A 22,096-nucleotide genomic window follows, 5' to 3' on the forward strand; every position below is an offset into this window, starting at 1 on the left:
TTTGGACAATGCAGATTTTTCTACTCATGTAGACATAAAATCAATCGATTTAGAATTGTATTCCTAATTTATGTACACAGAGTGGTTTTAACTGGCTAAAACTAAATTTACAAAGCAAGTTCTTGCGATAGCGTAATACGACTATTTCATTCTATCGCTGCATGTGAACACTGCATAAAGCACTTATTTCCCCCACCATATACAACGCCCCGCCCAAATACAACTTAGTGTAACAGATTCTAATGCACTGAGTGATGTGAGTAATTGTGATAACTACGCCGTTGCATTAATATTAGTAAAATTACTTTATATATATTATTAATTAATAAAAGATTTAATTAATGATCGGTAGAAGAACGAAGAACGAAAGAACTATTTGAAGGTGTGTATTATGTAATATTGATATTATTCTTATTTATTCAAATTGAGGTTCCCTAATTTCTTTTTTTACGAACTGGTTACATATTTTTTTGAGAATAAATCAATATTACTATAATTTTTAGCATGGTTATTATTTCAAATACTATATAATCAATAATGGTAATGGTAAACAATATACATACACTTTAAAGTAACTTTAATTTCATAATGTTGACCTTACGCCACGCCTTCATTACTTTAAATGAATGACGCGAGATTGCATCTCCAAAAAAATGGAGTTTTTGTATTATAAAAATGTAAGACATTGTTCAGTTTTTGAAATATACATTTTTTAAATTTCTTGGAAGACATGTATTTACTTTGTTAATTGACTATTTATTATATATTTTTTAAATGTTGAGTGATGTTATTATATGATTAAGAATATTCTTTATTCTTTTCAACCAACTTCTTAATTATTGATTTTAAAAATTTTGGTGTAAGTTTAAGCATTGAAGGGAAAATTATCTTTGTTTTTTCAGAAGAATCTCAGTCTAAATTTTATAAAATGTCCATTCTAGACGAGCGAGAGGATTATCTGAAGAATCCATACTTTGTGAAGCACGAATATGGTGATTTTACTCCATTTTATGTCACTGTCACTATCTGTTCCTTCATATTTGTATTCATATGCATTTTGAACTTTGGATTTTGTTGGTGCTCCCGTCATAGAAATTATTGGCAAAGTCCTCATACAGGTAACTTTTATAAGATTTTATTCATCTTTCATTTACAGATGATCTTATAATTTTCTCCTTCTTTTTATGTAATTAGGAAATAGGTGGATTCAACCATTGTGGACTGTATTACCTCATAAAACACCACCTTTGGACTTAAGTGAGATAGAACCAGGACGTCTTGTGACACAAGATAAACAAAAAGTTTTACAATATCACAATCCAAAACCATATGGAACCGCACCACAAACACAAGAATATATGGAGATGCAAAAACGTGAGAGTGAAATTTAATTAGACATTAGTCTTAATATTATGTGTATACAAAAGATTACAAGCTCTCAAGAGTATTAGTATTAAATTAAGAACATCATAATTGTTTTACAATCATATAAACTGATCTACTGTAGTAGCCAAAGTTGGAAAGTAGCAAGCGTACAAAGGTAAAACACAAGGTACACAAGGTAAAACTATATTTTTAAAAAATTATTTAAGTAGAAAATATGGGACTGCATATTTTTTGGCCAGCATCCACTTGTTTAACCCTTTTGGTTGTCTGTGTAATAATAATTTTGTTAAGATATGGTTCGCGTATTTGTAAGCTACGGCACGCACCGTTGCCGTCTGATCGAGAATGGGAAGAAAAGGCGTATTCTCGAAAACTTTCAGTTTCTATGGCGTAAAATTAGATAGATATCACCATATGTTTTCACTTCATGTTATGGATCTGTTTCGTATTAGAAAAGAATTTAGATTAAATTAGAATTTATTTTAACATACAAGTATGTGTTTATTATATATTTCAGAGTAACACTTCAGATCTGAAAATTCTTTACAAGCATACCTTAAAAAAATTGCTTTGACAGCACATGCAGGCAACATCAGTTTTCTACTTTAAGATAATGTAGTTATGTGCCTTAAAAATGTAATTCCATGTGTCTTTTATACGTTATCGTTTTATACATAGAGTAAGGAATTTTAACGAATCTTCGTCCATTCAAATTCTTTCTCTTTAATGACGATTTGTGTCATGAAAATTCATAAAATATTTTCTTCTTCACTAAGATAACTTCTAAACGTATAAACATTAATTTAAGGAATGATACGTATAACAAAGTAAGCAATAATTTTTAAATTCTGTGTTGAATTTAAATATATTTCATGACACAACATGAAAGAAAAGAAAGAAAGTATTTGCGAAAGAAGATTATATAATTATATCGAAGAAATTAAAATCTGTATCTGTATGTATTATCTTTGAACTTTTGTATTTTTTATATGGTTTTCATATAAATAAAAAATGCTTGTCTTCACATAAAACATGCATGCATTATATGTGTTTCACTTATTAAAAATTCAAATCAATTTGCTTTGATTGAAAATCAAGAGGTTTATCAACAGTTTTGTATATAATATTTAGTTTTTATTGACAACATTGGATTTTTATTACATGTGTAACGGTTACACAATTATTTAATAAGTAAGTAGATACATTATACAATTTTTGCGTTCAGTTATAACGTCAGCTTGTAAATAAATTACTGACGACGATTTCCCACGAGCTACGAGATATTTGATTTAAGAAATATGAATTTGATTCGATTGCCTAGGGCCTAGGCAACTAAAACCTGAACTTCCTATTGAAGACATCTTTCTTTCGAACATGTCCTCCTTAATCGACTAATATTTCCCGCTTTGTTTTGATCTGATTTAAACTCTCCCGCGACTACTATATAGAAAGATACCGAGAACAGAATTTCTTCTCTGGTTTTATTATTTGGTTTCAAATTCGCTAAACATGTTTAATCTATTAACGTGAATACTATGAATGATTCAAAAAACTTCGAATGGCATAATCAAACAATTCAATAACACAAAATTGGAAAGACTTTTGATTATGTTGCAAGTACAATGATGGATCGAAATTTGAAAAAGCAATTAACGCTTCCTCTCGCCATGATACTTCACTCGCGTTTTAAGAACAATTTTAATCTCTAATCGTTAGCGTACCTTCTATCGTTATTATGCTATGTTACAATGCGTTTAAAACACGAAGAACTCCCATCGAGTTCCACACAAATAGAGGTCAAGCATGTTATTATTTAATTACGTTTTAGTAGACGTTTAATGGTAGTTAATTAGAAGAAACCATAGAACGTAATGCTATCTTACTCTATCGATAGATTCGTTTTTTTATCTTTTCTTTTTTTATGCATAATGATGATATGATGTACATATGTAGTCTAATCTACGATCATTGATACCGATCAATACGATCGATCCGTATAGTGCGCGTGTTCGCTGAGTTGTTCTTTTTTCTTTTCTTTTTATACAGATACGCCGTATATATCCAGCATCATTACCTGAATCAGCTGACTTGACTTTGTAAAATTTTTCTCTTGTTTTGTATACATCTAGACTTAAAAACAAATACAATTTTGTATTCGGGAGAGGGAAAGGTTTGATTTCTATAGTTTCAATGGAACACCTCGTAGAGACGAGTTCTAATTAATTTAATTAGCCCCCGGATCTACGAGGTGCCTGAGACTTTGCATTATGTTAATTTGATTTTCATGCTCATTTGGCTTTCGTTATTATTAAGTTTTTCCATTCAGAGATAATACGAGACACATATAACGACTGTATATATCGACGTTTCATTTTATGCAAGGTTTACGTCTTGTCGAGAAGAATCATTAGTACATATCGGAGAATGGTAATAATTATTAAATCGTGCTTATTACGTAAGTCGCTGATTCCCAAACTTAAGGACGCGGCAGTTTTTAAATAACACTTTCCAATTTATTTCATTTCAACAATTACGAGAAATATTTATTTATTTTTAATTACAATTCCTTTCCTTATAAAAGAGTAGTTTCTTTTCTTTTATCATTACTATAATTAAATTTATGAATTGCGTTGGAACCTCGATTATGTCCTAATAAAAGTAAAAACGTCCGAGAAGTTTGGAAACCTTTGGATGTATAAGACATAGTTAACATCGAACACTGTATATTATCTATGCGATAGTTGAGAAGATATAATCTTTGTCCACAAACATTGTACCTGGTTTTAAGTATAAATATTGTCAATGAAAAAATAAACCGAACAGAGAGTCAGCTTAAAACACATTACGCGTAAGAATGTGCGCGGAAAGACTTCTAGCGGATTCAATGAATTGAATATTTGCGTCAATAGCGAGATCGTTTATTCTTTAGAGGAAGACAAAGTTAATGGGCATTTTAAAAACATAGAGTTTATTATTTTGTTCCTTCAATCCTTCGATCCTTTAATCTTTCGACGCATACTAAAAAAAAAGATAAACTACTTCTAACTGGGGATTTCTAGCACGCTATGATCGATAATCATATAACGCTGAAAAATCGAATAGGTTCGTAACGAGATGTATATTCTAGCAAGAATATATTTCGCGAAGAATCTCAACGGCAGTAGTATCGTGTTGATTCTTGAAACTAGAGGTTTACCATAGCGTATTGCTATACAATTACTATATCTTGGAAAGTTTCATCATCGGTACAGTAGCATAGTCTAATAATTATAATAAAAAATATAAAAAAGAAAGATGACTTTCTTAAAAGAAATAACAATCAACTATTTTATCACTTATATTTACGACTAATCATTGAATTACTTATTATATTTAAAGACTCGACAATTAAAAAATGGAAAACAAGTAAAAGAATTAAAAAAGAATATTATTATAATAAGGAATAATAAGGAATGTTAATGACTTTATTATGCTACTGTATCGAGGAAAAAATCCGTAATATTCACATGTAAATTGGTACACAGCAATTACAGAGTCGGCAGAACTGCTAAGAAGAATAATATTGAATTCAACTATGCGATTTACTGCATATTCGCATAGCAATTAATAACATTTGGCCACATATAATGGAAGTAATTCTGAAAACAGCCGACATATACGATCGATAATTATTACCGACGATCGAGCTTGTACCGACAGCAACGTTCGAAAACGTTCGAAAGTCAGATTTACAGATCGTATTTAAGAAATTTCTTTTTTTCAATTACAATCATTGCCAGTACTATAAAATACAGAACGTTTCCGTTTCTTCGTCCATTTCATTTCATACGCTCACGCTAAATAGTATCTGTTTGAAAATTAAAGTTTCACATGGAAAAGACAAGATTGTGTTTTCGTTGCCTGTTGTCGAAACAGATCGCCGCGCACCATTTTGTATGATCGACGATTTTCTCTGTTTACTGCTTACCCGACTTCTTGCTTGCTCGTTCTCCTAAAACAATTACAATTTCGTTAAAATTATAAATCGTAATTTCAAAATATTCATAGACATTAAGGGCTGAAAATGGAAAATTACGAAGATAATATTTGACCATTGTTTTCTAGAATTTATTCTTTTTGCCAATAATACGTATTTGTAAACTTAGTAAATATCTTTTTGTAAGCTTTCAAATAGCTTCTTGCTGAAAAAATTGTTTGAGTTGTGATATTTTTAAAATATGTACATGTGTGGTTTATTTGTTATTATCGATTGCCGATAATAAATTCCTAACTTACAAAACTAAATGAGTTCAGTTATTATGGATCACGATTTAGAACAATGAGATATTGATCAACTGCGTTAATCACGTTAATGTACTTATCTGATACATTATTCGTATGAGCGTTTTATGATCTAGTAAAAAGAATACATTCATAAAAGAAAATTCATTGAGAAAAAGGATCATTACGATGAACAAAATGTTCTTCTTGGACGTATCTCCTCCCTATTCAAACGTTTAGACGGAACATTTATTGCTGCTATTGTCTGATCGTGACCGCATGAAAAAGCTTCAATAAGCTATCTTTAACTCTGTCAATGCCATCGTCAAGCATGCTCGACGAAGCGAGGTATCGTGAATCGTGACACCAGTGTCGATCTTGAGAGTACAATTACGCACCATTGCAGAACTCTGAACTTCAGACGATAGGATTATTACGTCTTTTAATAAAATTTAAAGGAACATCTTTTTCGCTTCGTTGCATATCAATGACAAACTACTTTTTTTGGCGCCATTGTTGATTGTGTTCGAAAGTATAGTACGTCTAGTGTATACTCAAATTATTTTGAAGAATATTTTGCAGTTAGTTTAACGTTACAGATATAATCGATATCCATTAAACGACGGAGATAAGAAATGGGGTGAAATATCTATTACGATTACTAAAATCAATGTAGATTTCAATACATTTGTAGAAATATGTCTTCAGAATAGATATTTACTTATTTTAGAATTGTACATTACTAATTTTTTTTAAAATTACCTATTTTTTGCATTGTTTCTTTATGGACAATTATCATATTAAATGATTATAGTTAATAAATTTGTCAGGATCATATTTAATTAGAATAATTATATTTGAGGAAGAATGGCAAGAAAAATACCTTTAGGAGATTTTTTAGTGTTGGTCTCCGGTTTACACCTTTTGGTCAGCCGGCGCGTCTTTTCGCAGGAGGCGTCACTGTTTGCCTTCAAATTGTCCACTCTCGTCATCAGCTGATTCACGCATCCGCTCCACGTGCCCTTTTCGTACCGGCAAGCTATATTCCCCGCCGCACAGAGATAATCACAACGCCATAAACTCCATTATTCACTCACGATACAAGTTAAGGCGACAACGGTGCACATCTCATGTTACAACACGACACACAACCATAGCTTCTCTTTTTTGTTTTTTACCAGTATTTTATTCAGTTGTATGAAAAATTACTTTTATTGAAATACTACTAAATTCGCTATTCGTTTTTGTTTTAGAAACTTCTAAGAGATGGTAACACTTTATTCATTGTATGCATTGAAAGCATCGATCTGGGGATCTGACATTTGTGGCAATTTATTTTAATTTAGTTTCCCAAAGTGGCGTCCTTTAAGCAAATGGTCGTCGCACGAAATCGAAATATCTGTGCGGCCATTGCGGTAGATTAGATTCTAAATGTCACATTTAACTCGATTGAAAAGACGCGAGGGAACGGAGCGGCGTCCATTAAATTAAAAAGTTCCACGTCGGTTTATGTACGTTGAACGTGACCAGTCTACGTTTGATAGCGCTGCTTTAACGAGCTTTTAGCCACAATGTACTTTTCTTTCGATTCTTTTCATTTCATTCATTCTAATATACAATTGGTCGCGAAAATATTTAAGTTGTATGTAAAGTAGGAATCTTCTACATATATATATATATCTTTTAAATATGCTATATCATACGAAATATTTATATTATACTTTTTATTCTTATACTATACGAAATATTAATGTACCTAAATATATATTCATTAGAACCATTTTTAACATTAATTTTTTTACTAAATATATGTTAACAATAAATGTCTCGTAACTTGCATATAAATTTTTAGACTGGTTACAAATTTAACTAACATAATTATGACAGTGATTACGCACAGAAACATGGCCATTTTAGCATGCCTTTGTCACAGGGATTGTGCACCGTTGCCCGAAATTATCGATGAACTAGAAGCGTCCTTCTTCGTTCCGTTCAATTAATTAAGACGTTCCTGGGATTCTCGCTAATTAGTCAGGTCCATTAACTCTCGTTCTATGTAAAGAACTATTCAACCTCGTTCGTGTCTTCAAATTAAAGTGTGTATTAATTAGCGAAAGGCACGTCGTGCATTGTTTATAATCAGCGAAATACAAACATGGTCACGGTTAAATACCCTTATCAGATTTATCAAATAGCCTTTTTCTGAGATTTTATGCATTATATATGAGAGAATTCGGAATGGGATAGTGCATGTTAATGTTTTTTGATGAGAAAGTAACAAAGAACCGATTCTGATTATAGAGTTTTTTCTTTTGTATTAGTCATTCCATTTGCTTGGATTTCTTTCGTCCTTTGATACAAAAATTTGCGAAAATCCTTTTGATGAATAAAATACGTACTATCAAATATGATGTTGTTCAGTGTTGTTACTTTGTCAAATATCACATTTTATTATAATTTTGTGATTTTTCAGAACATCTTAATTAATGAACAATATTTTTCCAATTGTTGTTACTAATCAGTAAATACTAATATGCAATTTACTAATATGTAAATATTTATGTATTTATGGAAGATTTAAAAGTACTAAAATATATAGAATGCATATAGTATTTAAAAAATCCGCAGTCTACTAATCACATAAACTTCAAAAAATTAAATCAAGAATGAACTAAAAAATGAGGGTTGCCAAAAGTGGAAATGAATAATGAATAAAAGTGGCATACCTTTTTTACACTTTTTTTGGATGGTCTTGGTCTGCTCGCAGGACTTGTCTCCCTTTTTAAGGTTCAGTGTGCGGGACCGTGTGTTGGTTTTCGAGTCGCATTCCGACCATTGACCCTTCACGTATCTGCACGACGAAGTGCTACCGGATGCTGCGTCAACAGATGCAAAACGTCAATAGAGATAATTGGAGGCACGACCGATCAAGTGGACAGGGAAATTTCTGAATAAACAGGGCGGCACTTAATTATCACATAAGAGTTTAGCCCTTTGCTCAATGCCCATTCAATATATTGTCTTAGGCAGATTAACACTTTCACAATTCTAGCTGTTTCTCCATAGAATACTTATAATTATTTTCGGTTTCAATTTCTATTTTCAAGGAAATGCTTCAGGCTTCAAGATGTGTAAACATTATTTCATTTTTTTCTCTATAATCTATAACATTTCAAAATTTAATAAAAAAACTTTGAAGTACTAATCTGCATCTTAAAAATTGAACTGAAGTTTGAAATAGTTATATTAATTGTTAATATACAATAACTTTAATACAATCATCTTAAGCTTCAAATGTATAATCCAAATATATATAATCCAAAAAGAAAATAAAAAGAAAACTTAACTATAACCAAAAATAGAAGAAACAATATTTAAAATTTTTTCTTCTCATTATTAAGCAAAAATAGACGCTACTATAAAACTACAAACTTCATACTATTTTTTCTAACGTCGAATCTCTGATACAACTTCCTGCACCCCTAGAACAAGAACTCGGTAGAGTAAAATTACCGAGTTGGAGGCGAGGATGGAAAACGTGTGAGTAGAAACTTGCAGCAACTAAAAGCCATAGCGCGCGCTTCGTAGCTCGACCTGTAATTCAATGTGATCCTCGAAGTTGGAATTTCAGCTTTGCCCTTCTTTCGGCGACTTGTTCCGCTCTGAAAAGGAACTCGAAGAAAAGCCCTTGCTTCCCTCTCTCACGCCCGCGCCTGTGACCTTTCGGAAGCACGATCCTGGACCGAATAAATTTCTAAGACCAAATGATCTTAGTCAACAATGAAACGGTGCGCGCCACTGGATGATATTTCAATTGTATTCCCAGTCCTGGCCGCGGGAAAGGAAGCCCGAAAGATGAGAGAAAGAGCCGCATAGAGACAAAAGAAGCTTTTCATTCCGCAAGCCAGGGTTCGCGATACCACCGCTCAATCCGCACCGAGGACCGTCTTTTCTTATATGCTATACGCTCGATCGACCTCGCCAATGTGTCGCGTTATCTTTAGTTTCTTTCCTGCTTTGTTTATTACTGTCAATTGAGGATTGATTGTCTTTTTTTTTTTTGTTGCTTCGTAGAGATGTCGAGGATAAGAATTCGTGGAGAAAGTTTACAGGACACCTGAATGATAAGAGTTTATAGGTTATGTTGGTGCAAGAATATATTTACTTGAGAAATTAAGAGCATGGAGTATAATATAGACATTTGGTAGCTGAGATTATGGCATGGAATCCAAAACGGTAAGAGTACTCGAATATATATACTAAAAATTGTTGAGTATGTATGTGAATACTGGAGCAAGTGTAATAAGTATATGGATTCTTAAATATTGAAGATCCGAAACCATCTGAAATATTATATTTAAAATAGATATCAAAAGTATTTAAAACGGCTAAAATATTCAACGTTCCTGAATATCTTAACCTAAAACATATACACACACCTAACACTTAAGATACCCTAAGTACTTGAGTGATTATTTGGGTACCTAAGATTTGGATAATACCACGACTTTCAATTTTGACGTAAGCTATTGTGTATAATGCAATCTTCTATTTTATACCTTTACAACCGTCTAAATATTTAAAGTTCGGTAAAGACGATCTAATTCTAACAAACATAACCGATGCCATCTAACCTAAAACATTTACGTGGTAACGAACTCTGAGCTTTTATGAAGATAAAACACCTGCGAGGAGGTTTTAAAGAGTAACTATGTGCATACACAGTGGACGTGACTTCTTTCCATGTGGAAGCGAAATTTAAAGGGGACCCAGTTACCGACGCCATGGTACTACACCACCGACCTCTCTGCGAGCAAACAGCCTGACTCGAACACCTTGTAAACACTTAACAGATATTAAGTTTCTTCATCTCTTGACGAAAGTAACACGGACCTTACGCGGAACTTGCAAGATTTCAATTCTACCCGTTGATCTTCTAAAACTCAATCTTACAAAGGAACTTTTAATGAAGACTTTTCGAAGAATGTAAATAAATCTTGGCCAGAAAACCAAGTTGTATTTGAAAGATCAAAGTCGAAAAATGCTTGAAGGTTTCTTATTTCTGAATTTGTTCCCTCTCCATTTTTCTTTCTTTTTTTTTTTTTTTTTTTATAAGATATGACTTTTGAAGAGAGGACACTGATTTCACGACGTGACGATCATTATTTTAAAAGCTATGCGTATATAAAGTTCATGCATATTTTGAATTGGTATCGGTTTGGGCTAGATTTGATTTAATTAATATTACTCAATTTAATTTACTTATTTAATTTATTTAAATGTTATTGGTTCAGGTTAGGATATATTAGACTAATATATACTATTAAATTTTCTTCTTCCCAATCCGGAGTTCAATCGAAATCAGAAATAAAGAAATTGGAGGAGCCTCGATTCTCTCTCTTCTCATTTTTAATTTATTATATTAAAAAGATGTATCTCCGGAATCAATTTCACCTTATTTCAACGTGACGTATATATAGATTCTTAATTAAACTTAATATATACCTCGTTCTTTGGTTCCACGAACAGTTCGTACAAGAACCTCCTTGTCATCTTCCTCCCATAGATCAGATTCCGCTCTGGTGGTGACGATGATCATCAACAGGGCGACACCGACCAGCGCCAAACTCCACCACAGCTTCATTCTGCGCACAAAAAAAGAAAAAAATGTAAGAAAATAAGATAAGCTGAACGCCTCGTTAATCTTCTGCCTTTAATCAGCGCTCTTTTAATTATTATATGACAGAGCATCGAGGAACGAGGTCGGATAGGCTTGAACGAAAAGAAAAAAAGCCACGTCTACCGGAAGTGGATGATGGGATCGAAGTGGAAGAAACATCGTGTTTTCTTATAGAAACTTCAACATATCGCCATGTTGAAATACATGTATAGAGTTTTTAAAAAATGGTTGACAGGAATATTCCTATCTATATAGATACACGTTATACATATCAAAGGCAAGAAAAAGCTTCATACAAACATGAGTTTATAAGTAAATTTATTATTCAAAACAATTATATCAATTTCTTTTTCTTTTTTTTGTTTTAACACATAGAACGTATACCTAAGTTTTTATCCAACATTCTTGAAACACTCTTTAAATTTAAAAGTAGCAAACATTTACAGGAAAAGTATTTTCAATCAAATATTTCGAGGATAATCAGCCAAAGATTTTCGCAGTTAACATAAAATTCGAAGAAACCATGATTTCGAAGATGTTCTTATTTTTCTGTCAGTTTCGTGGAAACTGATTCGGATGTTCGTTGAAAAATCGCGTTCAAATCAATTTTCACTGTGCCAACACGAATTTGACGGGCAACATTCTTGTTTTTTTTCGTTTTCTCACGGACCTTTACCAACACACGATTCAAATGTTATTTTTTCGCCCGTGTATGGCACGTTCAAAATTTACGGGTCAATTCGTTCGCGCCACTGCCGCGAGATTGGAACCCCTTATGGCAAGAACTAATGTTTTTACTATCACAAGTTCCTCGCAGACATCAAACCACCAGTCGTAGTTTTTCTTTTGTGTGTGAATCAGATTGAATTCATTTGTTAAAACAATATTGTAATGACATGCATTTTTATAAATTTTATGCGTATTTACTATCTTTTTACATAGATATTTTTGAAGTAAATGAATTCCAATAATTTTGCATAAAACTTAGTATTTTGTACATTGTAAGTTGTATTATAAGTTATACGTAGCAAACAGAATATTTATATTTTCCCCAAATAGAAGAAAACATAAAACGTTAAAAGTTCTTTGCTTATTTAAGTAAGATATTACGCAACAATTTAGATAATCCTGTAACAACTACTTATACGTATAACATAAATTACATATTTTAATAAGAATGGCACAAGTTAATGCACGAGCATAACTATGATTGGCCAACAACGTGTGAACAATATTTTAACGAATAACAATGTTTTATTTTACAGGTACTTTCGTTGTTATTGACAAGATAATTGCTCGTTTTATTTTAAGCGATAAGTTACGTCTAAAAACATCGGTTAAACGAGGCCGTAGTTTGCATATCGTCGGAAAGTTTCGCCCATTTGTCCCTCGTAAATTTTGTAATCGCTCGACAACATGGGAAGTACTAATTGCCAAAGCTGCAAGCCTCAATGGCTTCTCCTCGTAATTATTGAAATCAACGGGGCGCCGTTGTACCGGAAGAGGCGGACTAAATGAACCGGTTAAATAAACGTCGAATGTTTTCTGTCTTAATATTCGATTAAATACGGAAAAGGACGATGGCTTTACACGTAAACAAATGCCAATTTATCGCGTAGAATAATTACATGCTTGACTGTATACATGTACAGGGCGAGATACGCAAAGCATAACATTTGAATTTTTCAATAAACGTTGTCCGCATCGAATGTTTTAGAGACTTAATTGTTTGATTTACTTTGTATTTTTTAATTCGTGAGAGCTTTCGTCAAGAAGGTATCAAAATCACTAAATACTTTTTCAAGATTTAATTGTTAGGATGAAATGGAGATGTTAACTTTCTAATAACGTCTTAAGAAGATACAGCAATAAAAATGTTTAATCTGAGCTTACAAGTTACAATTATATGTTTGACATAGACGTTCAACATAATAACGAAGATTAGTAAGATAAAACACTATTCGATTAGTAAAGATAGAAGGTTCTTTGCTACTTTCATTTTATAGTTAATTTATTATCAACCTGTAATCTCATTTGCATATGTGCCTTATAATATGAAATATTAGACGAAGTATTTGTTAGACACTTTCAGTAAATGTAACCGATTAAAACATGCTATTCTATTTAAAAAAAAAAAGGAGGCAAGTGAGCTTGAAACCTGATTGATATTTTCATTCACAAAAAACAAATTAAATCGAATAATTACTTTTTTCATTTCATTTTTATTTTGATTAAAATCTCTAGGTTTATATCTTTAATATGCACAAAAATATTTTGGTCCTCGTATTTTACGTATCTCGTTCTGTATGTAAACCGATGTTTGACACAGATGCATGGACGAGTTAAATCGTCAGGTTAATTAATAGGGAAGTGCGGGGGCGAGAAAATTATACCAAAAGCAATTCGTCACCCTTCTACAGGAGGAAACGTTCGTTTGTCTCTTACATTTGCACCGCAATTACTGAAATCTTGTCCATTTGTGTCAACGATTTCGACAATCAATGCCAATGAAACAATGATATGTTTATCTCATTACGAAGCTACTTTGCGGTGCAATCAATCGAAATTGTTCGGACAATAAACGTCGAATACATAAGCGGCTTACACGCACTGGCGGCCTTGCCTTTATTTTACCGGGGGAAAGTTAATTTTGAACGTAACAGTTCATCGGTGTCGTCGATAAAATATTCATGGTATCGCGTTTTAAAAAACGATAAAACTGGGACACTATGTATTCCTATATAATCTTCCCTTTTCATCGTGCATATCGGCAACGAACGTTTTACGAGAGTTGAAAACACCTATTTCGACCAATACATTTAGAAGTAACAAATTGATTACCCTTTGTCGCGCCTTCGCTTTGTGACATGGCTCAAATATATTAGTTTCTTAAAAAGTGGAAACAATTGTCTTCGAATATTTTTCTATTTCAATTTATTACTAATAAGAATAATACTCGTAAAATAGAATAGGACGTCCTTTCTGCAATTTTTAGCTTGTAACCCAAAAGAAACTTGCTCATCAAATGATAACCTGAGGATAACATATTTTATGAGATATGGTAGATAAGTTTTATGAATTATGAGTAATAAGTTTGTAGCAAGGGTGCATTACAGATAAAATATAGACAAAGAAGATAAATAAAGGTAACCTAGAAAAGAAGATAGAGCGATTCTCTAAAATGGACTATTTTTATCCTCAATTGACTAATTTATTTAATTTTAATTTTTACTCAATTAGTTTTTAATTACCATGTAAAAGGATCTACTCTCGCATGAATAAGTATAAATTGGATAATTTAATCCAAGGATCTATGGGTCATCCATAACCTAAAAGTACCAATTAAATGATTTAATATCTTTTGTTGTACTTATATTAGTATGTATGTATATCATAAACATGTTGATAAACAATGGGAAAGTTAGAAAGAAAAATGTATATTCTTCGGTATTCCATAAAAAAGAAATTATGAATACAGAAAAGCTCGAGTCGTGACGATCGAATGTCTCCCGGCAATGAATGCCACGTCTTAATTAATTTCCTAAAAGAAACAAAGACCAGAAGATCGAACGATATCGATTCAATTATTCGCTAACTGTTACTAAAACTGGAGATGGAGAGAGCACAGTAGAATAGAACATAGGTTAGGTTGAGAAGAGGAAAGAAGAAGGGAGAGGCTAGAAAAAGAGAAATACTATGCAAATTTTTATCGCTACACGTTGTGCAGTTAACATTGGATCATTTTCACTAATGAGCTCCACTAGAAAGCATTGCATGAAAAATAGTAATTGTTAGTGACTAACGTTGAACCGTGGATTCAATTTTCGCGGAATGAGCGACTACATATAATTACTGATTAGTAAACAGAGAGCGCTAATATTGCTATGGAAATTGTGATGATTTTACTGAGGATATTCGTCGCACGCACTTCTCGTTGGAAGTAAATTAATACTCCGTGGTACCCGCATAAAACTACCGTTTCTGGTGTTCATTGTCTTGAACAAACTCTATTTCCATGGAACAAGGATGGATTGTATTTCCATTTCAAAAGCTCGATTTTATCTTTCATCCTTATATACACAGTTGCTTTTTGCTCCTCTATCTAATATATTAGATATGTACATACTCTTGATAGGAGTATTGGATGTAATGAGGTTGTAAATTAAAGCATTATCAAGGCACATCGATTGATCCTTTTAGGGTCGTATATGTCTTGTACGCATATAGATACCTTCATCAATTTAAAGAGACCTTAAAGCGGGAACACCTTCAATTTTGTTTATGATGGTAGTCTATAAAATATTCTTGTTTATTTCATTCTAAAATATTATATAATGTATAGAATAAACTATGTATATTTTCGAGCCTGATTAATTCTATGGCAATATATATATATATATATTTTTTTTTTCACCAAATGTACACGTTTGATATTCTTCGTATAAATTTCTTTATTCTTATTGATTATACTATATTCAATATAATAATTCTTGAACAGCATTTTATCTTTTTCTTCACACAAAATTCAAAAAATTGTTTCAAATATTGATTATTTATAGTTTTTGTGAAACGTATGTCGTTTTCTAACAACCAAGTCGAAGGTTATGATAGTACAACAATTTCATAATACAATGATAAAGTGATTAAAATACGACGCCACACATTTCTTTCCAACGAAATGGAGGAATTTGCTCGATGGTAACCGAAGTTCAATAGAAAGTGCGACGGATGTTCGTCAATCTCTTATGACATTGAAAACGGGCACGAGTGTTCTGATAGCCTGTCGGGGGACAAGTTAGTTCATATAACCAGGTCGTTCATATAATAGGAATCTACCTATATCTTCCCTAACCAACCATGATTTTTCGCTCGGTTAATAGAAGTTCATGTTCATATCAGACAATTCAATGAAACATTTACTCTTAAATACATAATAATGTTACAAACTTGTATCGACTGCGAGGCTTAAGAATCACATAACGCGTGCTGCTACTCTTTACATCTTATTGTTAGACGTTCATATAGGTGGATTCATGTTTGGCGGCAGTTAATACAGGTACTAATGGTTCAGCTAAAGTTCAATTGATCAGGCACTATTAGCATTTTGTTCGTACAGACGGGTTTAATTATTATCGAAACGTGGGAAACATCGCAGACTGAAAGAAAAAAAGAGGTCATGGAATGAGGGGGAAGGGAGCAATGATTTTTTAATGTCGGGAGAACTCGCGGCCCGACGTATTATAACCTCGTTTCGACGAGAGGGATGTTAATTAATCTTAAGAAGCAACTGTCTTCGTTAACGAGGCGTTACAAACGAGAAACTAGCTTCCAACTTTTTAAATTTATAATTAAGCTGGTTCCTTCACCTCGTTTTTCACTCTTCGTTTTGAAAGCTTATATCCGTAATTTTTACTTGAATTTAAACAAATACTGCACCAGATAGTTCTATCTTTTTTTCAAATTCTATTAATAGTTTTTTATTATATACTTTTTGTAGGTTAATAATTATGCCAGCGTATGACAAAGCAGCAATGCCTCATTAAAATTAATGTTACGGAATTCTGTCAGGTGCGTACGATTTATGAAGCATAAATTTCGTACGAACTTCGTTTTTCAACTACTAATTTTACGGCACTAAGGTACAATAAAATTTCCGTTTTTAGTAATATTACTCACGGAAAATGATATTGCGCGATATAATATTCGCGGCGCTATATATCAAACAGGTTATAAGCCGATGAAAAATTACAGTGTTCAGTTTTATGTATCCTTATGTAAATTATTAAACTTTCAAATGTAAAAAAAACTGAGTCTTTTTAAAAGGTGCAAAGCAATTGTAGATTGTAAATAGCAGTTGTAAATACAAAGTCGAAATTTCCTAAACCAAATTTCCTTCACACACTATAATCAATTTTAGTACAATAATTTTTAAACTTCCTACACAACGTTGGAAGTATTCTGATAATTAATTCCACTTATATTAAGTAAATTGTATAAAAGGCGATGTAACAACATTTCAACACATAAGAACAGAATGTCGAATTGAAGTTCGTTCGGAATCCCAACAGAAGAGAGGATTAACACGAAAATAGCTGTGAATGTTGAAGGCCTGGAAGAATGAATTTTAACGAGGGAGGTAGGCATAAGAGAATAGCACAAATCGGGCCGAAACCAGCGGCGAAAAGTTTAATAACCGCGCGTTAATGAACGGCAGCTGCAGTTCCGCGAATCGTGCTCGTAGCAGTGCCATTTCGCACAGGCTGCATTCTTATGGGGTGAAAAGAACGGCCACTGGTGAGAGAAAAAGGGATCGTTGGAAAGAGTACGGAAGAGAGGGGAGCAGCAGAAGAACGAGAAGAAAAGAAGGAGAGGGGGTAAAAATCGGGAACACGTGAAGAAAAATCGAAAGAAATGGGAACGGGGGGAAACCAAAAAAGAAACGAAAGAGACGAATGAAAATGAGTAAAATAGTTTGTCAAAAGAGGTAGAGAAAAGGATTTAAAAGTTTGAAGAATTATAAAGGGACTAAAATGGAACTTTGATGGAAATGGAGTGACTGAGGGAAAAATGGCAAGAAATGGAAAACATGTGTGCGAGTTTCTGGGAAAAGAATTGGAAGAGACGAAAAATAGAGAAAAGAAGAAAAGAGAAAGAAGGAGTAAATTGAAAATTGGAAAAGTAATTGAAGAAAAGAAAAATATCATAAAAAAAGAGAGAAAATATGCGCGAAGGTATTAAATGAGAATAAAAGAGGTAAAGAAATAGTAGTGATTTAAGGAATTATATGTAATAATATATATATAATATATACATATTAAGAGGATCAAGTAGTAAAAAGCTCATAAGTAAGCGAAATAAAATGTGCACGAAGTTAAAGAGAACATATTCACTAAATAAAGCAAATGCTGGTCAGAGACAAAGGTGGAGAAGGCAAAGACTGTGGTAAAAGGAAGACGGAAAATGAATTAGCTACGTATATTAAACTTCGCACAAACGAACGATGGCAGGACTATAGTAGATGGAATATATCCAGATTACAAACGCTTTTCGGAAATGTACAACTCTGAGTATTTGTATCTCATAAAAGTTTTATAAAATCAACTAAGTTTTTTGATCTTATTAATTACTTAAAATCTGGCAAGTGGTATTACATTCAATAGATTGTAACACTCGAATAATACAACACAAAAGAATAACATTCCTCAAATTATGTTTCTAATTAATGTTACATACAGAATCACTTTCAGGCTATTCCGATACGCGATTAAACGTTAGTACAGAATATTGAATAAACCATAATTATAATTTCGAAGCGACGTGATCATCCGGGAAATTTAATCTATTCCGAAGAACATATGGCGTACTGAGCGTGCTATTTTCAATACATATCTCTCACCACGATAATTGTTCGTTGGATTAATTTTCGAGATTAATTACCACTTTGTGTATCACGTGGAATGCTTTGTCTTCTATTATCAAATTTTCACAAACATTATACATATGAAGATGCAGACCATTATTATAAATGAACGTTCGATAACAGTCGAGATAAAATATCACTATCTTATTCCGATGCTAAGAATATTTGCATCTGTTCATTTAACGTTTATTAACCTCTATTATAACATCTGACGCTTTAACGAGATGAAATTTTAGTGGAATTAAATTTTTAATCTCTTTAAATCCATCCTACAATGTATACGTGTGCATAATATGTAAAAATGTTGGCTGGTCCACTAAATTTCTGTGAGAAAAGGCGGTGCATTTTCAATGGAGGTTCATAAATATGCGGAACGACGTGTGGTGGCGCGACAAAATTGCGACACTGTACGACGGCCCTGACCGATCCCGGCCACGGAAGCTGCAGATTGATTTGGTAAAGGGTGCACATGACGATACGCATAAATCATTGTTTCAAGGTCCTTCCTTGCATCATACGCGTTTGAACGATGTACAGTTAGAGGCGCATAATATGCAACGCTTTGAGTACGTCTTCAAAGAGATCTCTTGAAATTGATCCTGTGCGAAACAGTGGTTCCCAAACCGGCTGTTTCGGGAACGAAATTCAAGACAAGGACAAAGCCACCGGAAAACTCGTTACTACAACCTCGTGTTCTTCATTTCAAATTCGATTCTTTAGTCTGTCACAGTGTGAATACACAACTGCCAAACATTTCTTTGAAGAGAAAATGGAATACAATAGGGATAAATTTGGACTTTGTTCACATAGAACTTCAATTGACTTGAATAGATAATGCTCATTCTAAATATTATAAAGATCTAATACCTTAAATATACTCAACCAAATCGAATAAATTAGTCGAATAAATTAGAATAGATTAAAAATCGAATATTTGCTTAGATATCAAAGATATACTAGCTATAAACATATCTTTTCATAAAGATTGGTAAGATAACAATTTCATTTGTCAAAGTAACTTTGTTGCTTTCATTTGTTGTCAAACGTGACACGAGTATTTTCTCCGTAGTAGATGTATCGACATTGCGAAGATCAATGTAAGGTGTCGTTACAATATCTGGTCACATCACTATTGTTAGTCGTTTTATCGAGTAAGAAGACTAACGAGACGATCGACAAGAAGCAGTTTGTTTTACAACCTTGATACTGTGGCGAGGACGACAGAAGAGCTAAAGAACTTTCATCGAATAATAAGACAAAAGAATTTCAATAAATACTTTTTGTGTCGCATGCCCAATAGAATGGAACAAATCCGTATCGTTCAATTTCAGTCATGAATAATTCAGAATTTCTTATATAATCCAACGACTTTCCATTTTAACTTTAAAACGAGCTACGTGTCGTATACTTTCTTCTCTCGTGTTATTCGGTTGATTAAATCGAGGGTTGGACACTGGCGAAAAAAAACGAGACTACGAAACCGCAACCCTGCGTAATAACATGTCGATAGATTGTTTGTAAACAGGTCTTAACAGAGTCTGCAATTTCATGCAATAAAAACCGCAATTTCCAGCATTCTTACAGCCTATTATTGTGGCGACATCGATGAAGAAAGTTTCTAGTATCGTGTTACACTGCTTAGTAGTCCATGTTATTTACGAGATGGAATTACCGTCCAAGAATATGTATTACTAATTACTCATACAGTGGGCGTCATCTGCAATCATCGTGATAATAATAATAATAAGTGATCGTAATTCAGAAATTGTATTTATGCGTAATGGCCTTCGTGAAGTGGCATATCGAGTTAGTCGCAATAACCACTGGCTATATATACGTATTTATACTTCAAACAGTAAAAAAGAACAAGGCTGAAATCCGAAGACGAAGGGAATTTTATGAACTATACGAAACATTACGATCCTGTCTTTTTATAAAGAAACTGACAAAACGTACAGTAGCTGGAAAAGATACCTGAGCACTTCTAGAAACTATTTCCGAATATACAATGTACATAAAAGTTAGAAAATATTTATTACGAATACAATGCATAGGGGCTAAAATTATCTGAACAATCAATTATACTTTATATTAATAAACCTCAATATGTGTTCAGTATGTGGGATAATTCTTAACACTTTCTATATGTTTAAAATGGCTATTCATGCAGTAAACTAATTTTTTACTATATATATGTTTGCGATAAATATCTTGTAACTTAGACATAATACATTTAATGGTTTCAAATTTTATCAGTATAATCAAATTAATTCATTAACTTAATCTATACTTTCTACTATTCTACTATTATTTTTACTATTATTATTCTACTATTATTAAAATACTTTCATGAGTCACCGCATATATCCTCTATAACAATTAAAATAAATCAGATATCTCTCTGATGACCATAAACTGAAATTTTTACACGTACAGCAATGGCAACGCTGTCTGTAAACAGTTATTATAACTACGACAATTGAAGGAGTCCTTAGGGTAAATTTTATGAGCATGACATCACCCTGGAACATCGAAAGAACCCTTTGAGTTGAAAGAACTCTGGAAGGAGTATCTTGATGTCATATGTCCGGGGGACATATGTCGGCTCACGAAATAATCTCTATCGTGAAAAAGTAACACGGTGATCTCTCCAACCACGAATAACCCTCGACATGTGTTTTGACGATAACTAATCGCCTGTCGTCCACGTGTTCTTTTCTTGGGAAGGGAATTCTCACAATAGGACTTCATGAGAGGATTTTCTGTTTACCTCTAAGGTAAACTTTTCAATCCTACGATGGCAGCGCGTTTCAGGGAGGTCGAAAAGGTTAAAAATGTATGTTCAGGATTTATTTGGTTCTTTGCTGTTTACACATATATACGCGACATTGACTTTCCTACGTTTGAATTTTGAAGAAATATTCAAGACATGAACGTACAGCATACAGTAAAAAAAAAAAAGAAAAAAATATGTGTAAATATTAATAAGAGTTATTATTTGTAGAATTGAAGTACGTATAAGAAAATCATAAAAAGAAGCATGTTTTTATGACAGGCAAAGATAGCAATCGGGTGCGCGAGTCTATAAACTACCATACATAGAAACGCTTCTTTTAACGAGGAACTGTATTGTTGATTTCCTTACCCTCCCTGCGCGTTGTAAGGATGAAGAGAGGAACGGAATCAGTTATAATATCCATTTCTATGGAACCAACAGTAACGTCTGATATCAATACTATCGACCTGAGCAACGACGCTGCACAGGAAACTGGTCGAGATATCGCTCTACCATATATTCTCACCTTTAATGCTTTAGCCATGAATAGAAAAATATGATATCCAAAATTTTT

The 22,096-nt window shown here is 32.8% G+C and overlaps 3 protein-coding genes across 5 annotated transcripts in view; 2 read left to right on the forward strand and 1 right to left on the reverse strand.

Annotated features, from left to right (window-relative positions):
- Positions 1–207: 207 nt before the first annotated feature.
- On the forward strand, positions 208–1,601 carry LOC132904482 (uncharacterized). Its single transcript, XM_060955024.1, has 3 exons — positions 208–382; positions 903–1,118; positions 1,195–1,601. The coding sequence occupies exons 2-3, from the start codon at positions 929–931 to the stop codon at positions 1,389–1,391; spliced, it is 387 nt and encodes a 128-aa protein (XP_060811007.1). The 5' UTR covers positions 208–382; positions 903–928; the 3' UTR covers positions 1,392–1,601.
- On the forward strand, positions 1,597–4,463 carry LOC132904484 (uncharacterized). Its single transcript, XM_060955025.1, has one exon. The coding sequence runs from the start codon at positions 1,601–1,603 to the stop codon at positions 1,778–1,780; it is 180 nt and encodes a 59-aa protein (XP_060811008.1). The 5' UTR covers positions 1,597–1,600; the 3' UTR covers positions 1,781–4,463.
- LOC132904481 (uncharacterized) overlaps positions 2,499–22,096 on the reverse strand; it is a 42,278-nt gene continuing 22,680 nt past the window's right edge. For all 3 annotated transcript variants that reach the window (XM_060955021.1, XM_060955023.1, XM_060955022.1), the window contains 4 exons: positions 11,152–11,291; positions 8,373–8,522; positions 6,530–6,685; positions 2,499–5,377 (listed from right to left, as the gene is read on the reverse strand). In XM_060955021.1, coding sequence (XP_060811004.1) covers positions 5,343–5,377; positions 6,530–6,685; positions 8,373–8,522; positions 11,152–11,290 — 480 coding nt within the window. In that variant the 5' untranslated portion in view covers position 11,291 and the 3' untranslated portion in view covers positions 2,499–5,342. The remainder of the gene's footprint in view (positions 5,378–6,529; positions 6,686–8,372; positions 8,523–11,151; positions 11,292–22,096) is intronic.

This window comes from Bombus pascuorum, chromosome 2 (genome assembly GCF_905332965.1).
Source record: "Bombus pascuorum chromosome 2, iyBomPasc1.1, whole genome shotgun sequence".
NCBI classification, from domain to species: Eukaryota; Metazoa; Arthropoda; class Insecta; order Hymenoptera; family Apidae; genus Bombus; species Bombus pascuorum.

Bases quoted from the DNA above. Each gene is read 5' to 3' on its own strand.
- LOC132904482 (XM_060955024.1), top strand. From the start codon at position 929: ATGTCCATTCTAGACGAGCGAGAGGATTATCTGAAGAATCCATACTTT. The intron at 1,119-1,194 runs GTAACTTTTATA...TTATGTAATTAG, and splicing joins TTGGCAAAGTCCTCATACAG to GAAATAGGTGGATTCAACCA.
- LOC132904484 (XM_060955025.1), top strand. From the start codon at position 1,601: ATGGGACTGCATATTTTTTGGCCAGCATCCACTTGTTTAACCCTTTTG.